This window comes from Platalea leucorodia (assembly GCF_965183815.1).
Source record: "Platalea leucorodia genome assembly, chromosome: Z".
NCBI classification, from domain to species: Eukaryota; Metazoa; Chordata; class Aves; order Pelecaniformes; family Threskiornithidae; genus Platalea; species Platalea leucorodia.
This window is the reverse complement of record NC_138858.1, coordinates 4960187-4976765: the sequence shown is the minus strand read 5'-3', so window position 1 is coordinate 4976765 and position 16579 is coordinate 4960187. Positions and strand designations below refer to the sequence as shown.

Sequence of the window (16579 nt, the reverse complement as noted above, 5' to 3'; positions counted from 1 at the left end):
TCCAAGCTTTGCTGATTAAATACAGGGGAGAACTAGAATACCATTAAATCTTTGCACTGTGGTATTAAATATCACTACCAAACTCCTGTTTCCTGTATCAGTGTCATTGGTTAGAAGAATAGAAGTAGGCTAGTTCTAAGAGTCAGCCCTTATGAACTCTACCAATATTTTTCCTCCGTCTAGGTGGTCATTAAACTTCCTAAGCATAAGATTTACTTGGCTGTACAGCAGTCTGGTTTTATGTTGGAGTGAGGAACTCCTTTGAAATGAAAGACAAAATATTAATCAAGTTCCACCCAGTGAGCATCTCTGGATTATTTTTCACATACGACTGAGGAGGATTTATGATCTCCCTTGTTTGTTTGTACAGTACCTATTGATTGCTGGCGGGAAGCACTTAAAAGAAGCTGCGATCTTATATGCTCAAACCCCCTGAACAAGGGACTCCCCTCAAATAATCCTTTCAACTACAGTTTCTAGGAAAATCCAGATACTGTAATACTGCAAGTATTTCTTAAGGCAGACTTCTCCGTGTAACAGAACCATGGACTTCTGACAGCATAGCTACAGTTTCAGTGTGCACAAGATACGTAGCTCTTAGAAGCTACCACTCCTTCCAAAAACGAGCATTCATCAGCTGAGCTGCAGTGAGTGACCATGCACATCTCCTTAGCTTACTCCAACACAAGGAGTGAGTCTTGTGCTAACATTCTGGTTAAGGAGACGTATCACTTTCCAGCTGGCACAGAACACATTTGTCACAGCTCAACTTTAGCATGGTAACTGGGTAAATTAAATCATGTGCACTAATTAAATCATGTGTTGAAATATCCAGTAAATTCCCTGAAGAAGTAATCTTATTCAGACTTCAGTTTGGGCCCTAGTCTGTGACAAACAGATGTATACGCACAAAGTAGCACTTTATATTTATAGCTAGTGATGTACATATAGGTAGCAGATATGTCTAAACAACAAATATTTTACCAGTATGGGGATACCATTAATTAAAAAGCAAAGCTCTCCCCTAAGGACAACACTATCAACAATGTTTTATTTTTAGTAGTAAAAGCAGCCTCCCCACAAACAAAACAAGTTTTATCAACAGAGGAAGGGATTTGACCACAACTATGCATAAAACAAGTGCCAGCAGTACATCTAGGTCAGCCATGGGTCGCATCCCTTCACATCTCCCACAGCTAAGACTGTGCTCTAGCAGTTGCTCAGGTGGTTGCATTGAATAAGAGTGAACTGGGTAGTCTTTCTTTACCTGACAAGTTCCTTATGCAGTTCTGGTGAAGTCAGGTAATCTGGTGAGCAGCTCGCCTTCTCTGGTGATCTGTCACTGCCCTCTGCGGGGCTCTCCACTCTTAGTGCTTTACTGGCAGCATGGTGGAAGTCTGCTACCTCTATTAAGCGCTGCTTCATTTCATTTAGTAAGTTCATGTGAGCTGCACTCTGGAAAAAACGTCTTCCAATACAGCCATCTACAGGCAATCTAACAAAAAAAGCACAACAAAGTCATGTTGCAAGTGTCAAATCAGCATCTGTGCAAATAAATTGACTCATTAGAGAAGCTGCTGGTACCCACTGCTTTCAGATGCAGTCTTAGCATGAGGCACTTATTAAACTCACTTGCAGTGCAGACTTCTTAGCGCTTGCTAATCAGCTTGAGCCCTTATGATCAGACTCACCCATATTGTGGTCCTGGTCGGTGAAGGTAAAGGAGGAAGAATTTCTGCCAGATCAGTGGCATGAGAGGGTGATCGGCAGGGGTAGCAAGGGCCTGGTGAGCCCAGCGGTAGATCATCAGCCTCTGAAGGGAAGGTACGATGGGCAGCTTCAGCTGGGTCTGTGCTTTCTGCAAAAAGAACATTTTCATACAAGTGTTGGGCTGCGGTTCCCTGTAACAGGCTGTCACAGCTTAACCCAACAGATTAACACAGCAATTACGGAGGAGAAAAACTTTGGCAACATTCACAAATCTGTTACAGGTCTTAGTGGAAGAGCTGTGCAGCTCACAGTTGTGTTGGACAGCTGTTAAAGAGCAGTACTACACCTCTGATGCTTAAAAAAAAAAAATAGCATGAATGGAAGGGCTACTGTGATGCAAGGCCAACATATGGACCATTGGTGTTAATTACAGTTAATTACTACTCATCCTCACAGAGGTAGATGTTCCTGGTTTAGACTTCCATATAACCAGTGTTGTCAGAGACCAAAGCAGCAGCCGTGAAGCACACAGCACGCACATTCCAACCAGTAAAAATAAGTCTTAAGCCACATGAGGATGCAGAATCCTACAGCATGCTACCATTTTTAGCTTTTTCCAGACTACATTCCATACAGCCCTACCGAAAATCTAAAACGCAAAGTAAAACTAATGTGAAGAAAGAATACAGAAAGAAAAAAAAAAAATTTCTTTTTGCGAAAGCAGAACAAAGGCAATGCAACGTATGAGCAGCAGCACTCCCTATTAGCAACACGGAACGCTACTCCACAGACCCACTAAATCATTAAACAGTCACACACAAAGATCGCATGGTCTGTGCCTGAAGCAGGAGAACGGGAGGCTTTCCCGAGTTCCCAGATCTCCGTGCAGGCCCTGGCACTACCTCACCCCCCACACTAGACCTCAGAAACCCTCAGCACCCTTTTCCACACACTCCCCACATAGTATCTCACTGTTTTCCAGGTAAATCGAGACATGCAAGCCAAGGGACAAATGTTCTCCAGATGAGTCTCCAAGGATGCAAGACATGTACCAGTCTGGACACAGCCCAAGCAAACCTATTTTCATACAGCTTCTAGACTACCTTCTTCATTAAAACACACTGAAACAGTTGAAATGAAGCATGGGCCAAAAGTTACACTTCAAGACTGGACAGCTTTGGTTTCCACTTGCTTCATTCCAGAATTTCTAAATTAATTTGGGCAAAGAACCTGGAAAATGCTGCAACATGGCTTAAAGCACACTTAAGTGTCTTGTTAAGGGAGAGACCTAAACAGTTCTGAAAGTCTTGGAAAATAATTCAGCAAATACAGAGAAAAGTAAAGCCCAAAATTCTGCAAAGTTCAGATCATCTGAGAAATGCTCTTTGAAATACAGACACATTTTCCCACCTGTAAAGAGTATCAGCACTCCCCATCTCAGTGGTATAGAATAAATCCACTGAAGATCATGAGGCATTCAGATGACCAAGAAAATCATGCAAGACCACTAATTAATGACTGAAGTTTTCTGTAAATAATGGTATATTAAAAAAACAGATATCTGCATGGTAGTTTTTAAGCATTCAACTCAAAATGTAAAGGAAAATTTCCCTAAGGTATATTTTCTCCTGGAAAGCCAATCATATAAAGCATTAGTTATGCTTTTATCTTGGTAAGAAAAAGCATGAAGTAAAAACTAAACAATACAAGAGAACACTTTTCTCCAGTTGTTCTCTCTCATAAAAGAAGATGAACAGTTCTCTCACCTTCAAAGCTTGATCAGGAGTTAAAGCATTAATAACCAACTCCCCCTCCACAACCCTGCGAAGCTGTGAATCTTCTTCAAATATTGACTCCATATTTAACACCATCCATGAAAACCATACCTGTAAAAACAGTAGTAACAGAAACATTGATAACAAAATGGCAGGGGCAGGATGGGGAAGCTTATTGTTTTCTTAAGAGGAACGTGCCTTTGCCAGATTCTGCTTACAAAGTTGCAAAAGAAATACCATATCTCAACAAGAAAACTGAAAAACAGTTTCCTCCTTATCTACATTCAAATATCCCCTTTGTATTCTGTACAGTCTTGGAAAAGAAGAAGGAGGAAACCAAGGACAACTGACAGACTTATCCAAAGAGTTCTGGAGAAAACAACCTGCTCAAACAAGATCTCCTCTCTCCCACCTGCACTACACATCTCCAGTTGGGGTACTGCAGGGTTTTTTCTTTTTGCTCAAATGAGGAACTTCCTCAAGCAGAGAAAAAGCAACTAGTATTCAAAATATTTATCAGAAAAAGAATGATTTAACAGAAGAGTCAGGCTTTACATATTTTCACTGGTTAAATATATCAAGAACAATTGAAGGTTAAAAAAGATTTTAATTAATAAATCCTATTATATGAATTCCTGGACACAGATCAGAAACTTTCTCTGTGCAAAATGTCCATGTTCCCTTCAGTGTAATAAACCCCCAGCATTCACTCACACGGACAGGAAGAAAGAGGGAACAAGAGAAAATCTGTAAAAATCTGCAAAAGGGAAAAAACCCCACACAAAACACTAAACACATGTATATTGCTTATGCCAGGGTCGTTCATGCAACACCATCATACGACTTACCTGAGAGGAATTGGCATTGCCCTCAACAAAGGAAGGTGTCACATTGCCTGCCACAATCCAGCTAACAAGCGAAGACAGCAGACCTTTGTCACAGTGATAGCCCAAAGCGTTCTACATGGAAACGGAAAACATTTGGGGTTCTTTGTAAGCATCCTAACAGACGATGTACAAGCTACAGGCATGTCACTACCTTCACCCAGGTTCCTTTCTGCCTCATGTAGCTACTTTGCAGCCTTAGCTCAGCCAGCCACCACTGAAATGCCTGCTTGCACTTTATCTCTTTTTTGATGAAAAGATTCTGGTTTATAGTGACAGTGTCTGCCTTCTCAGGAGAGGATGCTCTATTTTTGTTCTAAATACACTATTTCAACATATGAAATGGAAAGACTACAAACCAAAATACTATGATAGAACTCGTATGAATGAAACCTGTTTCAGGTTTTAATTCTTCCTCTTATTATTATTCAAATATCAGAAATTTCACTAATCGATCTACTCAGAAACAAATCAGATAACACAACCCCATTACCACTGAATCGTGACTTGATTACATTTGAGTACTTCTTTTTACATTTCAGGAAAATACATTCACACCAAAATCAGAACGAGCAACACATGAATTGACCATTTACCCAACAGTCACACAAGCAACACGTGAACTGACCATTTACTCAACAGCCACACCATTATACCACACCCATTTACCTTGTGTTGTTGGTAAAGCAGCTTTTGTACACAGTCCTCTTGACTGTACTGAAAAGCAGCTTTACATAAGTCATCCAGCAAGAAAAGTGTTGCCCGGTCCCTGTGCCACAGCTGCTGGCTGGTGAGGACCTGAACCCAGAACTCCAGTACTGCAGCTGGCCCCACTCCATGTCGCTGGTCACTTAGAAAAATATGAGTCTGCCAAATTAAAGGTTAAAATTACTCAAGAGATTGCAGCTTCAATTACAGGATAAGAATTTACTGAAAAACTGTTGCATAAGGCTGTGGGCCTATCCTTAAATAATTTAGGATGATGCTCTCTATGCCTATGTAAAAACAACTTTATCACCTCCAACCTCCAAAACAGATTCTGCAGCCTGGAGAGCTGAGCATCTTGAGCAATCAGCAAAAAGAGATGCAAAAGCCATAAGCGGGACCCCTGTGATCTGCAGGCATAAATGGCACCTATTTCTGAAGTGTAGCCTGCTGTTCCTGCAAAAGGACTTCCCAGAGTAGGTATCTTTCCCTTTAGTCCTTACCCCTCTCTAACATTAGGGGGCCTTGGTTCTTGACCTCTCTGCACTTTGAAAAAATACTAGTTTCCTAACACAGAAACATTTTTCATAGCAGAGCTATAAATCAATAGTCAAAAGCAAAGCTTTCACACATTATCGTATCTGCTGCATTCCTCAACTAGCACAAGCGAGAAAGTAGTGCTGCGTATTACATTCCCTTCTTAGGCAGTTTTGACCTGGTATTAGAAAATGCATTTTTCCAAGAAGTCTGGAAGGCACATATAGTTATGTCCAGCATCACATGTTTTGCCAGATTTAGGCAAGTTTACGTGGAAGTATTTCAGGAAATAAAACCCAACAAATTGTGCCCTGTGGCTGCATAACTGCCAGATTCAGTATCCTTTCTAACTTTAAGCACTAACTCAGTCAAAAAAGCCTACCTGTTCTTAAAAAACTCCCCCCTCTTTTTTTTTTCCCAGTAATCTTCTTACCTGTATCATACTACTGAGCAGCTTAACATTTTCTCCATAGCTCACTCCTGTCAAATGCTGTGTTACTTTATGGGTAACCTGCTGGGTCACACCTTGAGGGACTCCACTATCCAGATGAAGGAACAGTTGGACATAGGATAAAAACCTAGGGATGTCAACAAATTAAATTAATTCTAAAATTTCTCCTACAGCATAATATACAGAAAAGCTACTTCTAGAAAATTTAAAGCACCTCAACAGCACTGGTGACACCCATATACAAGGACTCTGATTCACAACCATGCTGCAGATTTAATTGCTCCATTTTAACCATATCATAGGCATAGTATGAGCAGTTCACGGCAGACTAATTCAAGGCAGCTCATCAGGACTGAATACAGTTCTTGATCCCGATCAGCACCCAAATCTAGCCCACGAATTGTTTGGGAGACTGCCAGGTGGTCCAAGCCAAAAGCACCCCAGGGACCACATTACTGATTTACCAGGACAGACAGCTAAGGTCCAGCACTTCAGAACACTCCCAGCTGTTGCTCAACCTACTGGCAAGGACACAGTTAAATAGCACTGCCTGCTTATTTTTCTCATTCATCTAAAAACACAGCAGCTACTCGTCAATACAGCTGTTTGAAGACCACTTCTGTGGCACAGCAGCAGCATCAGTGACAATTCTACATGTGATGTCAGCAGGAGACACTTCTACAACTACCTCCTCAACCACAGTCAATGTCAAAAAGTAACTTGGCAAACAAATGAGACTTACTTCCCCATCATCTGCATCACATTCTCACTAGACACAAAACCCAGAATGAAGTTTTAACAATTAAATTATCAATTTAACAAATTTAACAATTAACTTCTATTGTTCTTTATCAACAAATGTGTTAGGAACATATAATGCTTACTGTTCATTCTTCAGAAGATAATACTGGCAAGAGTAAAATAAGGGTAAAATTTTATCCATCACATGGACTACTGTTCTCAGATATCTAGACTGGATGAGTACACCCAGAAGAGGGATCCCTTCAGCACAGAACTTCTCAATGCTGTCAAAACAAAAACAAAATAAGGGAAAACACATTGACTATCAGTAGAAGGGGAGACAGGGTGTTGATTTTTTCTTTTCTGTGAACCGAGATGTAAAGACATTCATAACTTTACACTCACCCTTTGAAATCCTGAACAGCTAAATCCACAGAGTTATTTTCTTCAGCTGTAGGAGTCATTCAACTGCTGACAGATTTGGTAAGTTTTTCCTGCCCTTCTGAGGGTTTGTGTCATGTCTTTCAAAAATCACTGCAGATGAGCATCTTTATCCATCAAGTTTCAATCAATTTAAAGCTCAAGGTTCTTGCCTAACCTAGTCAGCTAGCCTCCCTCTCCAGGCAAAGGAAGAGCCTACAGAGGGAGCTTCATATTACCCACCTTTGACATCTCCTCAGGATGGATGATGGACATCTTTCCTCACTACCTATAGATGGAGCTCAGAGGGTTTCCTTACAGTAGGTACTTAGATGGTTGCAGCCAGCTGAGATGAATCCTACTCTTACTGTCCAGAAAACTGACTAGCGGCAACTTACTTGGCACATTGCTCTGCATCAAGTTTTGCTATCTGAGAAGGGTCACACATTAGGAAAACATGTAAAACATTAATACTATGTCTACTCTGAGGTCATGAAAATTAAATATTGTGTTAAGTCACTAGCATACAGTACAGTGCTTTGTTTCTTCTGCTCATCACCATAACTGGCCTTGAACTTTTGTGTGTGATAAATATCAGTGTTATTGTTTAGATAGGAGAAGGATGTGAAATGGTTCTTCGCAAGGCCAAACGGGAGGGGCAAAAAAAGCCAAAACAAAACCCACAGAAGCAAAGAGGTTCCTTGTTTTTCATGCCATGCTCAAAGTCGTGTAAAAATTTCCACTCTCAAACCAGAATACCTTCTCAAATTACTCTAGTGCTTTGAAGAAGCACGTATGTATCTATGGCATAACTTTAGCATCAAGCAATGGCTTGGGGAAGGAAAAGAAAGCCAAGACAATTTCTCTTGAAGAGCAAAGCAATATTATATGCAGAAGACAAGTTAGTGAAAATTTTGAATAGAGTAAGACATAATTAAAGAGATGACAGATTCAGGGAAAACAGACCTGGGAGAGACTGATTAACCTAGTCGTGGCTCTGTAGCTTAATCAACTAGTACTTTGATTATGTCGAAAAGCCTTACCTACAAACCAGCTGAAAGCACTGGAAAAGACTGGTTTGGAACACAGTCAGGGCTAGGACATTCAGTATCAAGGTTATAAAGCTCTCTATTATTACTGGCTTAAGTGTTTTTTCTCCTCACTATTTTCTGAATACTCTACTGCAGTGCCGCTAAAAAAATTACCTGTAGATCAGCCCTTTCAGTAAGTGCGGTTAAAAGTTATGCCTGTCCATAGCAATCATGCCAATTCCTCAGTTTCAATACTATTTCTAATTACTATTTTGACTCTAACATGCAGAAGGCAAAAATAAAGTACTAGGAAAAGAAAGGAAACAGCACGTTGTTTGGAACTACAGTCCCTGAAAGCCTGCTCAGTCCCTTACATCAGAAGTCCCTTATTCTTTAAACAAGCATAGAGATGTTAATAGCCCTCAGTTCATCATTGGGTAGGTTGCTCAGTCACTGGGGCCACACCTCCAAGCACACAAAAAAGCACACTTACCTGTGACCTAGCGTGGTCATTGCCAGTGCCAGATAACAGCCGATAGGGATGCCTGCTTTAACAGCCTTCAGGAGGGGGTGAAGCGTGACCGACTCCGTCATGTCGAGCACGCTGTCGGACACGGGGACCGCAGGCCAGCCATGCTGCATGCCACGGTCATTTCTGTGAAGCTTTAACCTCAAAATCAAACCCCACGCCCACTGATTAAAGGAAGTCTCTGGTGTTTCTCCATATCGAACAATGCTGGCTAGGTAGGAGACCTGGAACAAAGCAGCAGGAACAGGAATGAGAGGAAGCCCAGCCATACTACAGCAGGTATGGCGCTAGTCTAGGGCTTGGGTCAGCTTGGATGAGTTTCCTCTTTTATCGCGATACCCCGACACGAGATCAGACCAACAGTAGTTATTTTTCAGACACACCATGTGGCACCACCCATTAACTTTATGTGAAATCTCTGTTTCTACGGCCTTGATTTCCACTTGCCCTCTCCCCTTTACCCTTTTGGTACAGGCTATCAACCTATACTGTTTGGCTAAAAAGTTTTATAAATTAGATATTGGTTCTGGATTGAATTTTGGTTTTACTATTAAAAAAACACAAACAACCAACCACACACAACCTTTGATAACATTTAAGTCTGCTAGTGAAAGGAAAACTAAAAATATGTATACAAAAAATAATATGTCAACAAAAAAGCCCAAAACCTGGCAGCCTCTCCTTGGAAAGAAGTCTGTAACGTGGACCCGCAGAGTCTCTGTGCCATATAAATGTGTCCATTATCATGAAGAGTCTGTCTAGGTCAGAGGAAATTATAAATCTTTGGGAAAAAATACTGTACACACTCTGACAGACCAGTGTAAACTGCAGAGCTGAGAGTCAATGCAGATATTTCATTCTCTCTGAGTGGGGGTACAAGAACCTAAGCATTATTTTCTCTCAAGTTTCAGTTACAAGCTCATGCAAGCCAGGACAGATTCACCAATACAAGTGGCAACCAAGGCTGAAATAAGCTTAAAAAGAGAATTCATCTAGCTGGCACAAGACAACAGACCATGACTAAGTAGTGCAGCGAGCAGGTCAGAAAAGAGCAGAGACAATAAGAAACATTTGAAGTGTGGGAAGAAAAGACTGCAGAAAAAAGCACAGGGGAGGAGAAAGCACTATACAAGAAATACTGAGAAGACAAAGCACAACACAATGCTAAAAGCTCTGAATAAATAAATAGAAGCATCTTGGACTGAATATCCAAAAAAGGGCATTTTAACCTTGATCTTTCTATCCTTCCATTCCCCTTCTGTAACTTGGAGCCATACCTTCCTCAGTCACCAGTGTGCTGTAAAATCAATGTAACAAGTGTTTGTAGGGTGTTCAGGTAACACAGCACTGATCACTACTGAAAAGCTCCTGAAATCTTGAGTCTTTAAACAAGGTAAGACTAAGAGCTGGAGACACAGGAAGGATGTCTCTTATGTTCACCAGTAATAGTAAGTAGCCTTTCATTAAGCAAGTACTGGCCAACTCCGCATGAGTACAGAATGCTTTGCAAGAACAGTTTGCAACTATCCAACTACAGGCTGGATAATAACACAAACCTACAAGGGGGACAAATTTAAAATTTCTATTTCTCATATAGATGTTCAATGCAAGTCTAACAGTATCTTCAAATAGGTCTGTGGGTGCAAAAATACTGAGAGTTGGTACATTACAATATTCTAGTAGTATCAAGATAGCATAGCTTTTCAAAAGAAAAAAAAAAAAAAACACCAAGGTCTTAGCCTCCAGTTTTTCCTATCTATCACCGTCAATAAGCTATTCCGTGTAATTCTGAAGAAGGAATACCTGTTTTATGCTTTCAGAAAGCAGCCCAGCGTATGGCTTCTGGGAGAGATATTTCTGATATGCTTCCAAGACCATCAATGCAACTTCAGAATGGACAGCTGAATCCAGATGAAGAGCATCCTGCTAAAAACAGAATCATAACACAAAACTTTGCTTCATTTAAAATGTCTCTACAACTCTATCATTCAGTTGCACTACAGAGAAATAAATATTAATTTGAACAGCCAGATAGAGATCAAGTATTGTAATGCCTAGGCAAAATCTTGGCCAGTAAGAAAAATTTCAGCCCAACATTGAAGAATAATGAGCTCACACTGGGCAATAGAAAGCTCAACACCTAGATTATTTCCAGGAAAAAAGTGACCATAATCAATTCTCATGTGCATTTGGTGGATTTATAGCAATTAATCCAAAGATCCATAAACGGCATTTTGTATTACATAGTACCGACACTGGAAATCTTGCCTTCAAAACCAAGCCAAAACCAAAAAACATATGATGTTTTTGTATCAGAACAGTAATTCCTCTTATCAATTGCCAGGTTAAAGAACTACTTTTCCCCATATCAAGGGGTACAGACATGACATTGTTATTGCACAGCAAAGACCTCAGAGTTAATTTTCCCTACCATTCCTTTGTTTTCATGTGTCACAAGAAACGAGGAGAAAAAGTAAGGCAATCTGCTGTGCTGATACTTGTACATGAGAAGAGTTCAGTACAATCAAATGAACAGATTACAATGCTAAAATGGATCACTGAACAGAGGCAACAGGATTTTTTCCCCCAATCTATTTCTGTTTCTCTCTGAAAAAACATTCATCCTCGATTGGATCCTGAACTGATGGAGCTCCTAAAGTAACCCATTCTATGGAGTATTTTCCCATTGTTTAAATAATGCTTAGGGCTTTGAAAACTCTATTTCAATCATGAGTTTTCTTGCATTGTGAGAAACATACCTGGATAGAATCCTGCAAACTACAGTCACACCAATCTCATTCACTCTTCTCAGAGGATTCCTCTATTTCTGCAGCCACAGATACCTTAACCAAGTGACTCACAAAAATTGTCCTGTCAGCTGTTTCCTCTTGTTTACAAAGAGGAAACTCCTGCTTAAATATCTCTTTTAATCTCAGCTGCAGCACTACAAGAAAGCAACACAAGCAAATCCTCAGGCAGAATGCTGCAAAATTACTGTGAATTTCCCATCCTATGCCATCAAGCGTACAGCCATCATATAAAAGCATGTAATTAACTGTTTTCAAATTCCATTATAGTCCCAGGTTGAGTAATACTTTTGCTCTGAAAAACTGAGTAGGTTCAGGCCTCCTGTTTTTAATACATACATGCTCAGCAAATCCCCAGTTTAGCCCTTCCAAGATAATGCAGGCTAGTTTATTCTCCACTGTTGTTAGATTGTAATTTAATAACCAGTCACGAATCAGTGCTATCTCTGACGAAGAAGGCTTCCACAGGTACAATGGCAGTTCTTTAAACAGATACAAAGAAACCTTTGAGGGCAGAAAAGAAAAAGGCTAATCAGTACTCAGTATGGAACAATAATCAGCATTATACCCTTCTATCTTAAAGAGTGATATGACCAAAAAAACATGGACAGGACTTTAACACAGTCCATTTATACCAAGCCATATCTTAAAACTAGTGGCCATACCAGACTGTGTTATAACTGGGTGCCTGCTTTAAATGATGGACGTTAGCACTTACCATCCCAACTTTCTCGATGGTCTCTCTAACTCGATCCAGCAGTACAGAAATAATCTGTGTATGGATGCTGGCAATTGCTCCCAAGAGTTCTCGACCAACTTTTGAAAATGTCTCTCTTGTAGAAAGACTAACATAAGACACCTGAGAAGATGAGCAGACAAAAGTTACTGCTTATGGTTGACTTTCACTGACATTGCAATAAAGTATCTTTTGGAAAATACAGAACCAAATTGCTCTTGGTGATCCTGGACAACGAGGTTGATAAATGCTAATATTACAACTGAAACTGATTGCCCTAGAAGATAATGAAATTATTGTGCCACAGTGCCAAACACAAAGTTCAAAACTAATCATAGGAACAGCAACGCTACACCCATTAACAGAAACGCTACACACCACAACAAAAACATCACCACACAAGGAATTTCAGGGCTACAAGTTAGACCTGTGTAAGAAAAGTAAAGCAAAACAAAGATATTTTCATTACTTTGTTTCATTCTGGCTTGGTCTACAGAAAAGCTGTTCTTTCTCCCAGAAAAACATGCACTTCAGGATATTTTAATTCAGTACTAGATTGTAAACCTCAGAAGCAGCGCTTTCTTGGTTCCACGGTAGAACAAACTACAGAAGCCATGAATGTTCCACATCTTCCACTGTTAGAAAGAAAAAGATCACATTCATCCTTTTCCTGAATGGACCAGTAATATTACTTGCCTCATATATTTCCAGAACAATGACCTTGATAAAATCGTCATCAACATCAGCCCGTTTGGTTTGTGCCATCTGAGCAAATGTGGTGAGCAGACAAATTTCTTCCGAGCAGTTCATTGATTTGAGATACTTCTCAAAATTTTCAAGGTGCTCTGGTTCTAGAAAAAAGGCACGTGAAAGAAACATGATAAAAGAAGTGTTACAGGACATACATCATCAATATTTATACATTTATTGACAGTCCAATCCCAGAGAAGGAATCAGTGACAAAGGAATTATCATCACTGGGTTAGTATCCTCTCTTCAGAAGTGGCTGGTACCAGCTGCTTTAAAATAAGGAGAAAGAAACACCACAATATGCATTGAGTCCACATAATTCAGTAAATATGCTAGTAATTCATAATGAAAGCTAAAACTGCATCAAGAACAGCTGGAATTCAATTTTTGATGTTATTTTAACTATGCAATGTCAATCATCCACAGGAAGAATTGCTTGAATCTTCTTGCTTTTTAAAAATTTATCATGGTTTTGGCTTCCATGACATACTGCAGCAATTAATTCCAAAGATTAAGTCCAAATTATATGAAAGGATTCTAGCTGTAATCAGCACATAGCCAAGAGAAGATTAAAACTAAGCCCATCCAAGCACAACAGAGAGGTTTTGATCAAGTTGAGAGACTCTGCCCGTTCCACATACCATGATCTCAAGCAGCAGCTAAACTGGGGAGATCATTCTACGCTGATTACAAATAAAAATACTTCAAGCATATAGCCCTGGGCCTAGATTATGTCCCAGAGTTACTAGGAAAGGTCATTTTCAGTTTCTCAGACTCAATACAAGAAAATTACTGAATGCACTTGTTTGGAAAATATCTCTGAAAATGGAGAACTGGAGCTGCACAGGACAGGAAGGCTAAGAGATGGTCTCACTTGAGTTCAAGGCAGGTTTCCTCTTTAAACCCAAGACTGACATGTTGCCAAATGAAAATAAACATTTCATTGCTTGGGGTTGGGGACAGCAGGAAGGGAAATGTACAAAGAAACCTGAGCAGGGCTTTAAAATAATTTTTACTTTTTCCAAATAACTTTAAATAGAGTCTGTAAAGCAAAACAAGTACTGAAAGCTGCATATGAGCTGTAAAATGTTTTGGAGAGTGGTCTGCTTCCTCTGAAGCATAACATGCCAGTAAACTCCGTTTACAGTGATCTTAACCATAGCAGTTGAATATACTGAAAAAGCACTCATTGTGGCATTCAACTACTTAATCTGCACGGTATGTGCTCAGCATGCTTGTGAATAAACACTTCCACTTAGGTTACATTCTGTTTTAAGGGCTTTCAAGAATTTTGCCAGGGTACTTCAACCTGAGAAGGTCAGACTTGTACAGCCAAAACATCTCATGAACAGTGTGCTAGAGGACTGTGCAATTTAAATAGAGTTTTTCCATATATTAAGATACTTTACACTTCTGACAGATACAACAGACATACAGGGGATGTCTCATCCATTCATCTCCCTTTCCTAATGCTACCTTTTGTCCTCATAGCAGAAGTTACAGAGCACTGTGGTTTTTGTTGTTGTTGTTTGGGGTTTTTTTAAGGTAATGCAGAAGGACAAAAAAAAAAACCACCTATGCCATAACTATATATAAAGGCATAGCAGAATGACCCACAGCATGGGGAAGGGGTAGGGCATGCAAGTAACGAATGACTCTATGACAGCAATTGTCATATTAGCACTGTGATGTGTGCATCTGTTTCATTAGGCATAGACCAGCTAAGCAACAGAGAAGGGGTTTGGAGGGGGACAGAAGAGAAAAACGGGATCTGGTAAAGTTAAGGACAAAGACCATAACCAGAAGGAGGAGGGCTGGTGCCAGCTGCTGCGCACATGGGCATGAGACCTTCTCTGCTGCAAGTCACAGCTCTGCCAGCTCCCAGCTTCTTGCTTCAGCTGCACCTTCCTCTTCACTGCCCCTGGGGTTGCCTGTGGGCTCCCCACGCTGCAGACCCCACACCAACCTCAAACCCACACCAAGTCACAGCTTGGGACTGAAGGATGGGGACAAGAAAAAAGGGAAGAACAGAGACTCCACCCAAATCCTATCATCTCACAGTGGAGCAACGACAACTTCACCACACAGTCACTACTTGAGCCAATTCCCTTCCTCCACTGCACATTTGATCACACTACAATTCAAGTTCAGAGAGACCCTAAAAATCAGTGGTTTCTCAAATCTTGGTAATGGGAGTCAAGAAACTGTAACTAAAATGTTGTTCAGCAGGTTCTCACTGCCAACCGCAAGGGAAGCAAAGACAACACTGTTAATCTTATATTTATAAAACTTACAGGGAACACGTTTGTACTCACACAGATATCCAACATCAAGAATAAACTACTAGGTCATTGCTTGTCAGTGAAAATGTGTGTTCCACAGTAAATTTATTAACATTTGGTCCACTCAAGAATACCTCAACTAACCAGACTTCCCATATTTCCCAAAGGGGTTATTTTACATGTGGTAGCTCTCATAGTCCAGAGATCATCCTAGTAAGTGCAGCTCCATCACTGCACTCCATTTTAGCATGTTATTTCTACCTATCCCTTAAAAGCGACTACGCTCCCACCTCTATACATGCAAGACTAAACCTTCCATCAATTACCAAGGCTTGCTACCACCTGTAGATTCACGACTTAACATTTCTCAAACTTAATTTGGGAAGGGAAATCAATAAAAAAGGTTCTCTCCCAAGAGAATGTTAATGCCGTGGTCTTCTAGGGTATGAATTACAGCAAATTAAGTCAGCACTATATTGGTAAGTGTCAGTCAAAAGAAGCTATTTCAGAAGATTAGATGGATTTCACTGAAAGAACTGTTGATATTCCCATCTAGACAGTTATGAAAAGTAGTACTGTGCTGACATAACCCATCAAGGAGAATGAAGAGGATAAAAATATGCTGCATCAGCATACCAGGGACTTTAAAACATAAAAGTTCGCTAGAAGCATAACAAAGCCTGAACAAAAACTAAAAAAAAAAAAAAAAAAAAAAAAAAAATCACTGTTTGTTACTGTCAGAGCTGCAACCCACCACATCATATTACATTCTCTTTGAGATGCAGTAAAAATTTCTTGCAAAAACAAAAAAAAAGAAGTCCTACTGAAACAGTGTAGCTGCTACTGATTAGCACTTGGCAGCCAAAACAGATGAGCACTTCATAAAGCATACACAGCTGCAGTCTTGATATCCCTCTCCCACTCCACATAAATTGCCTTAAATGTTAGCTGAGCTTGCACAAAGTCAATATGCTCAGTAACCTCTCAAGATTACCGCTTGCTGCTACTTCTCTATCAAAAGACTTGGTTGATGTGGTGACAGCTATCTGGGCTACCAGCTAGCTGAAAAGCAAAACTGACTGAGAGTGAGATTTGCTCTGCCTGAAGACAGCAAAGAAGCTGTGAAGTAGGGAGTTACTGCTTTGTTTACCTGCTTCCCTGTCAACCAAGTCCTGAAATATTTTGCCTGAAGGCAGCAGCAAAGGCAAAGTAGCAGAGTTA

General features: G+C 40.2%; 1 protein-coding gene across 6 annotated transcripts in view; it reads right to left on the bottom strand.

Moving 5' to 3' along the window:
• The window catches only part of EPG5 (ectopic P-granules 5 autophagy tethering factor), a 77728-nt gene that overhangs the window by 45986 nt on the left and 15163 nt on the right, over positions 1–16579 (bottom strand). For 5 of the 6 annotated variants that reach the window (XR_014230710.1, XR_014230711.1, XM_082336655.1 and 2 more), the window contains exons 12-23: positions 13023–13177; positions 12309–12449; positions 11930–12094; positions 10587–10709; positions 8748–9007; positions 6947–7087; positions 6045–6189; positions 5039–5236; positions 4334–4444; positions 3477–3596; positions 1692–1858; positions 1268–1495 (exon numbers count right to left, since the gene is read on the bottom strand). Coding sequence is in view for 4 of the 6 variants with exons in the window: in XM_082336655.1 (XP_082192781.1) it covers positions 1268–1495; positions 1692–1858; positions 3477–3596; positions 4334–4444; positions 5039–5236; positions 6045–6189; positions 6947–7087; positions 8748–9007; positions 10587–10709; positions 11930–12094; positions 12309–12449; positions 13023–13177 (1954 nt within the window). In the remaining 2 variants the exon portion in view is untranslated. The remainder of the gene's footprint in view (positions 1–1267; positions 1496–1691; positions 1859–3476; positions 3597–4333; positions 4445–5038; positions 5237–6044; positions 6190–6946; positions 7088–8747; positions 9008–10586; positions 10710–11929; positions 12095–12308; positions 12450–13022; positions 13178–16579) is intronic. The other variant, XM_082336654.1, reaches the window with a different exon arrangement.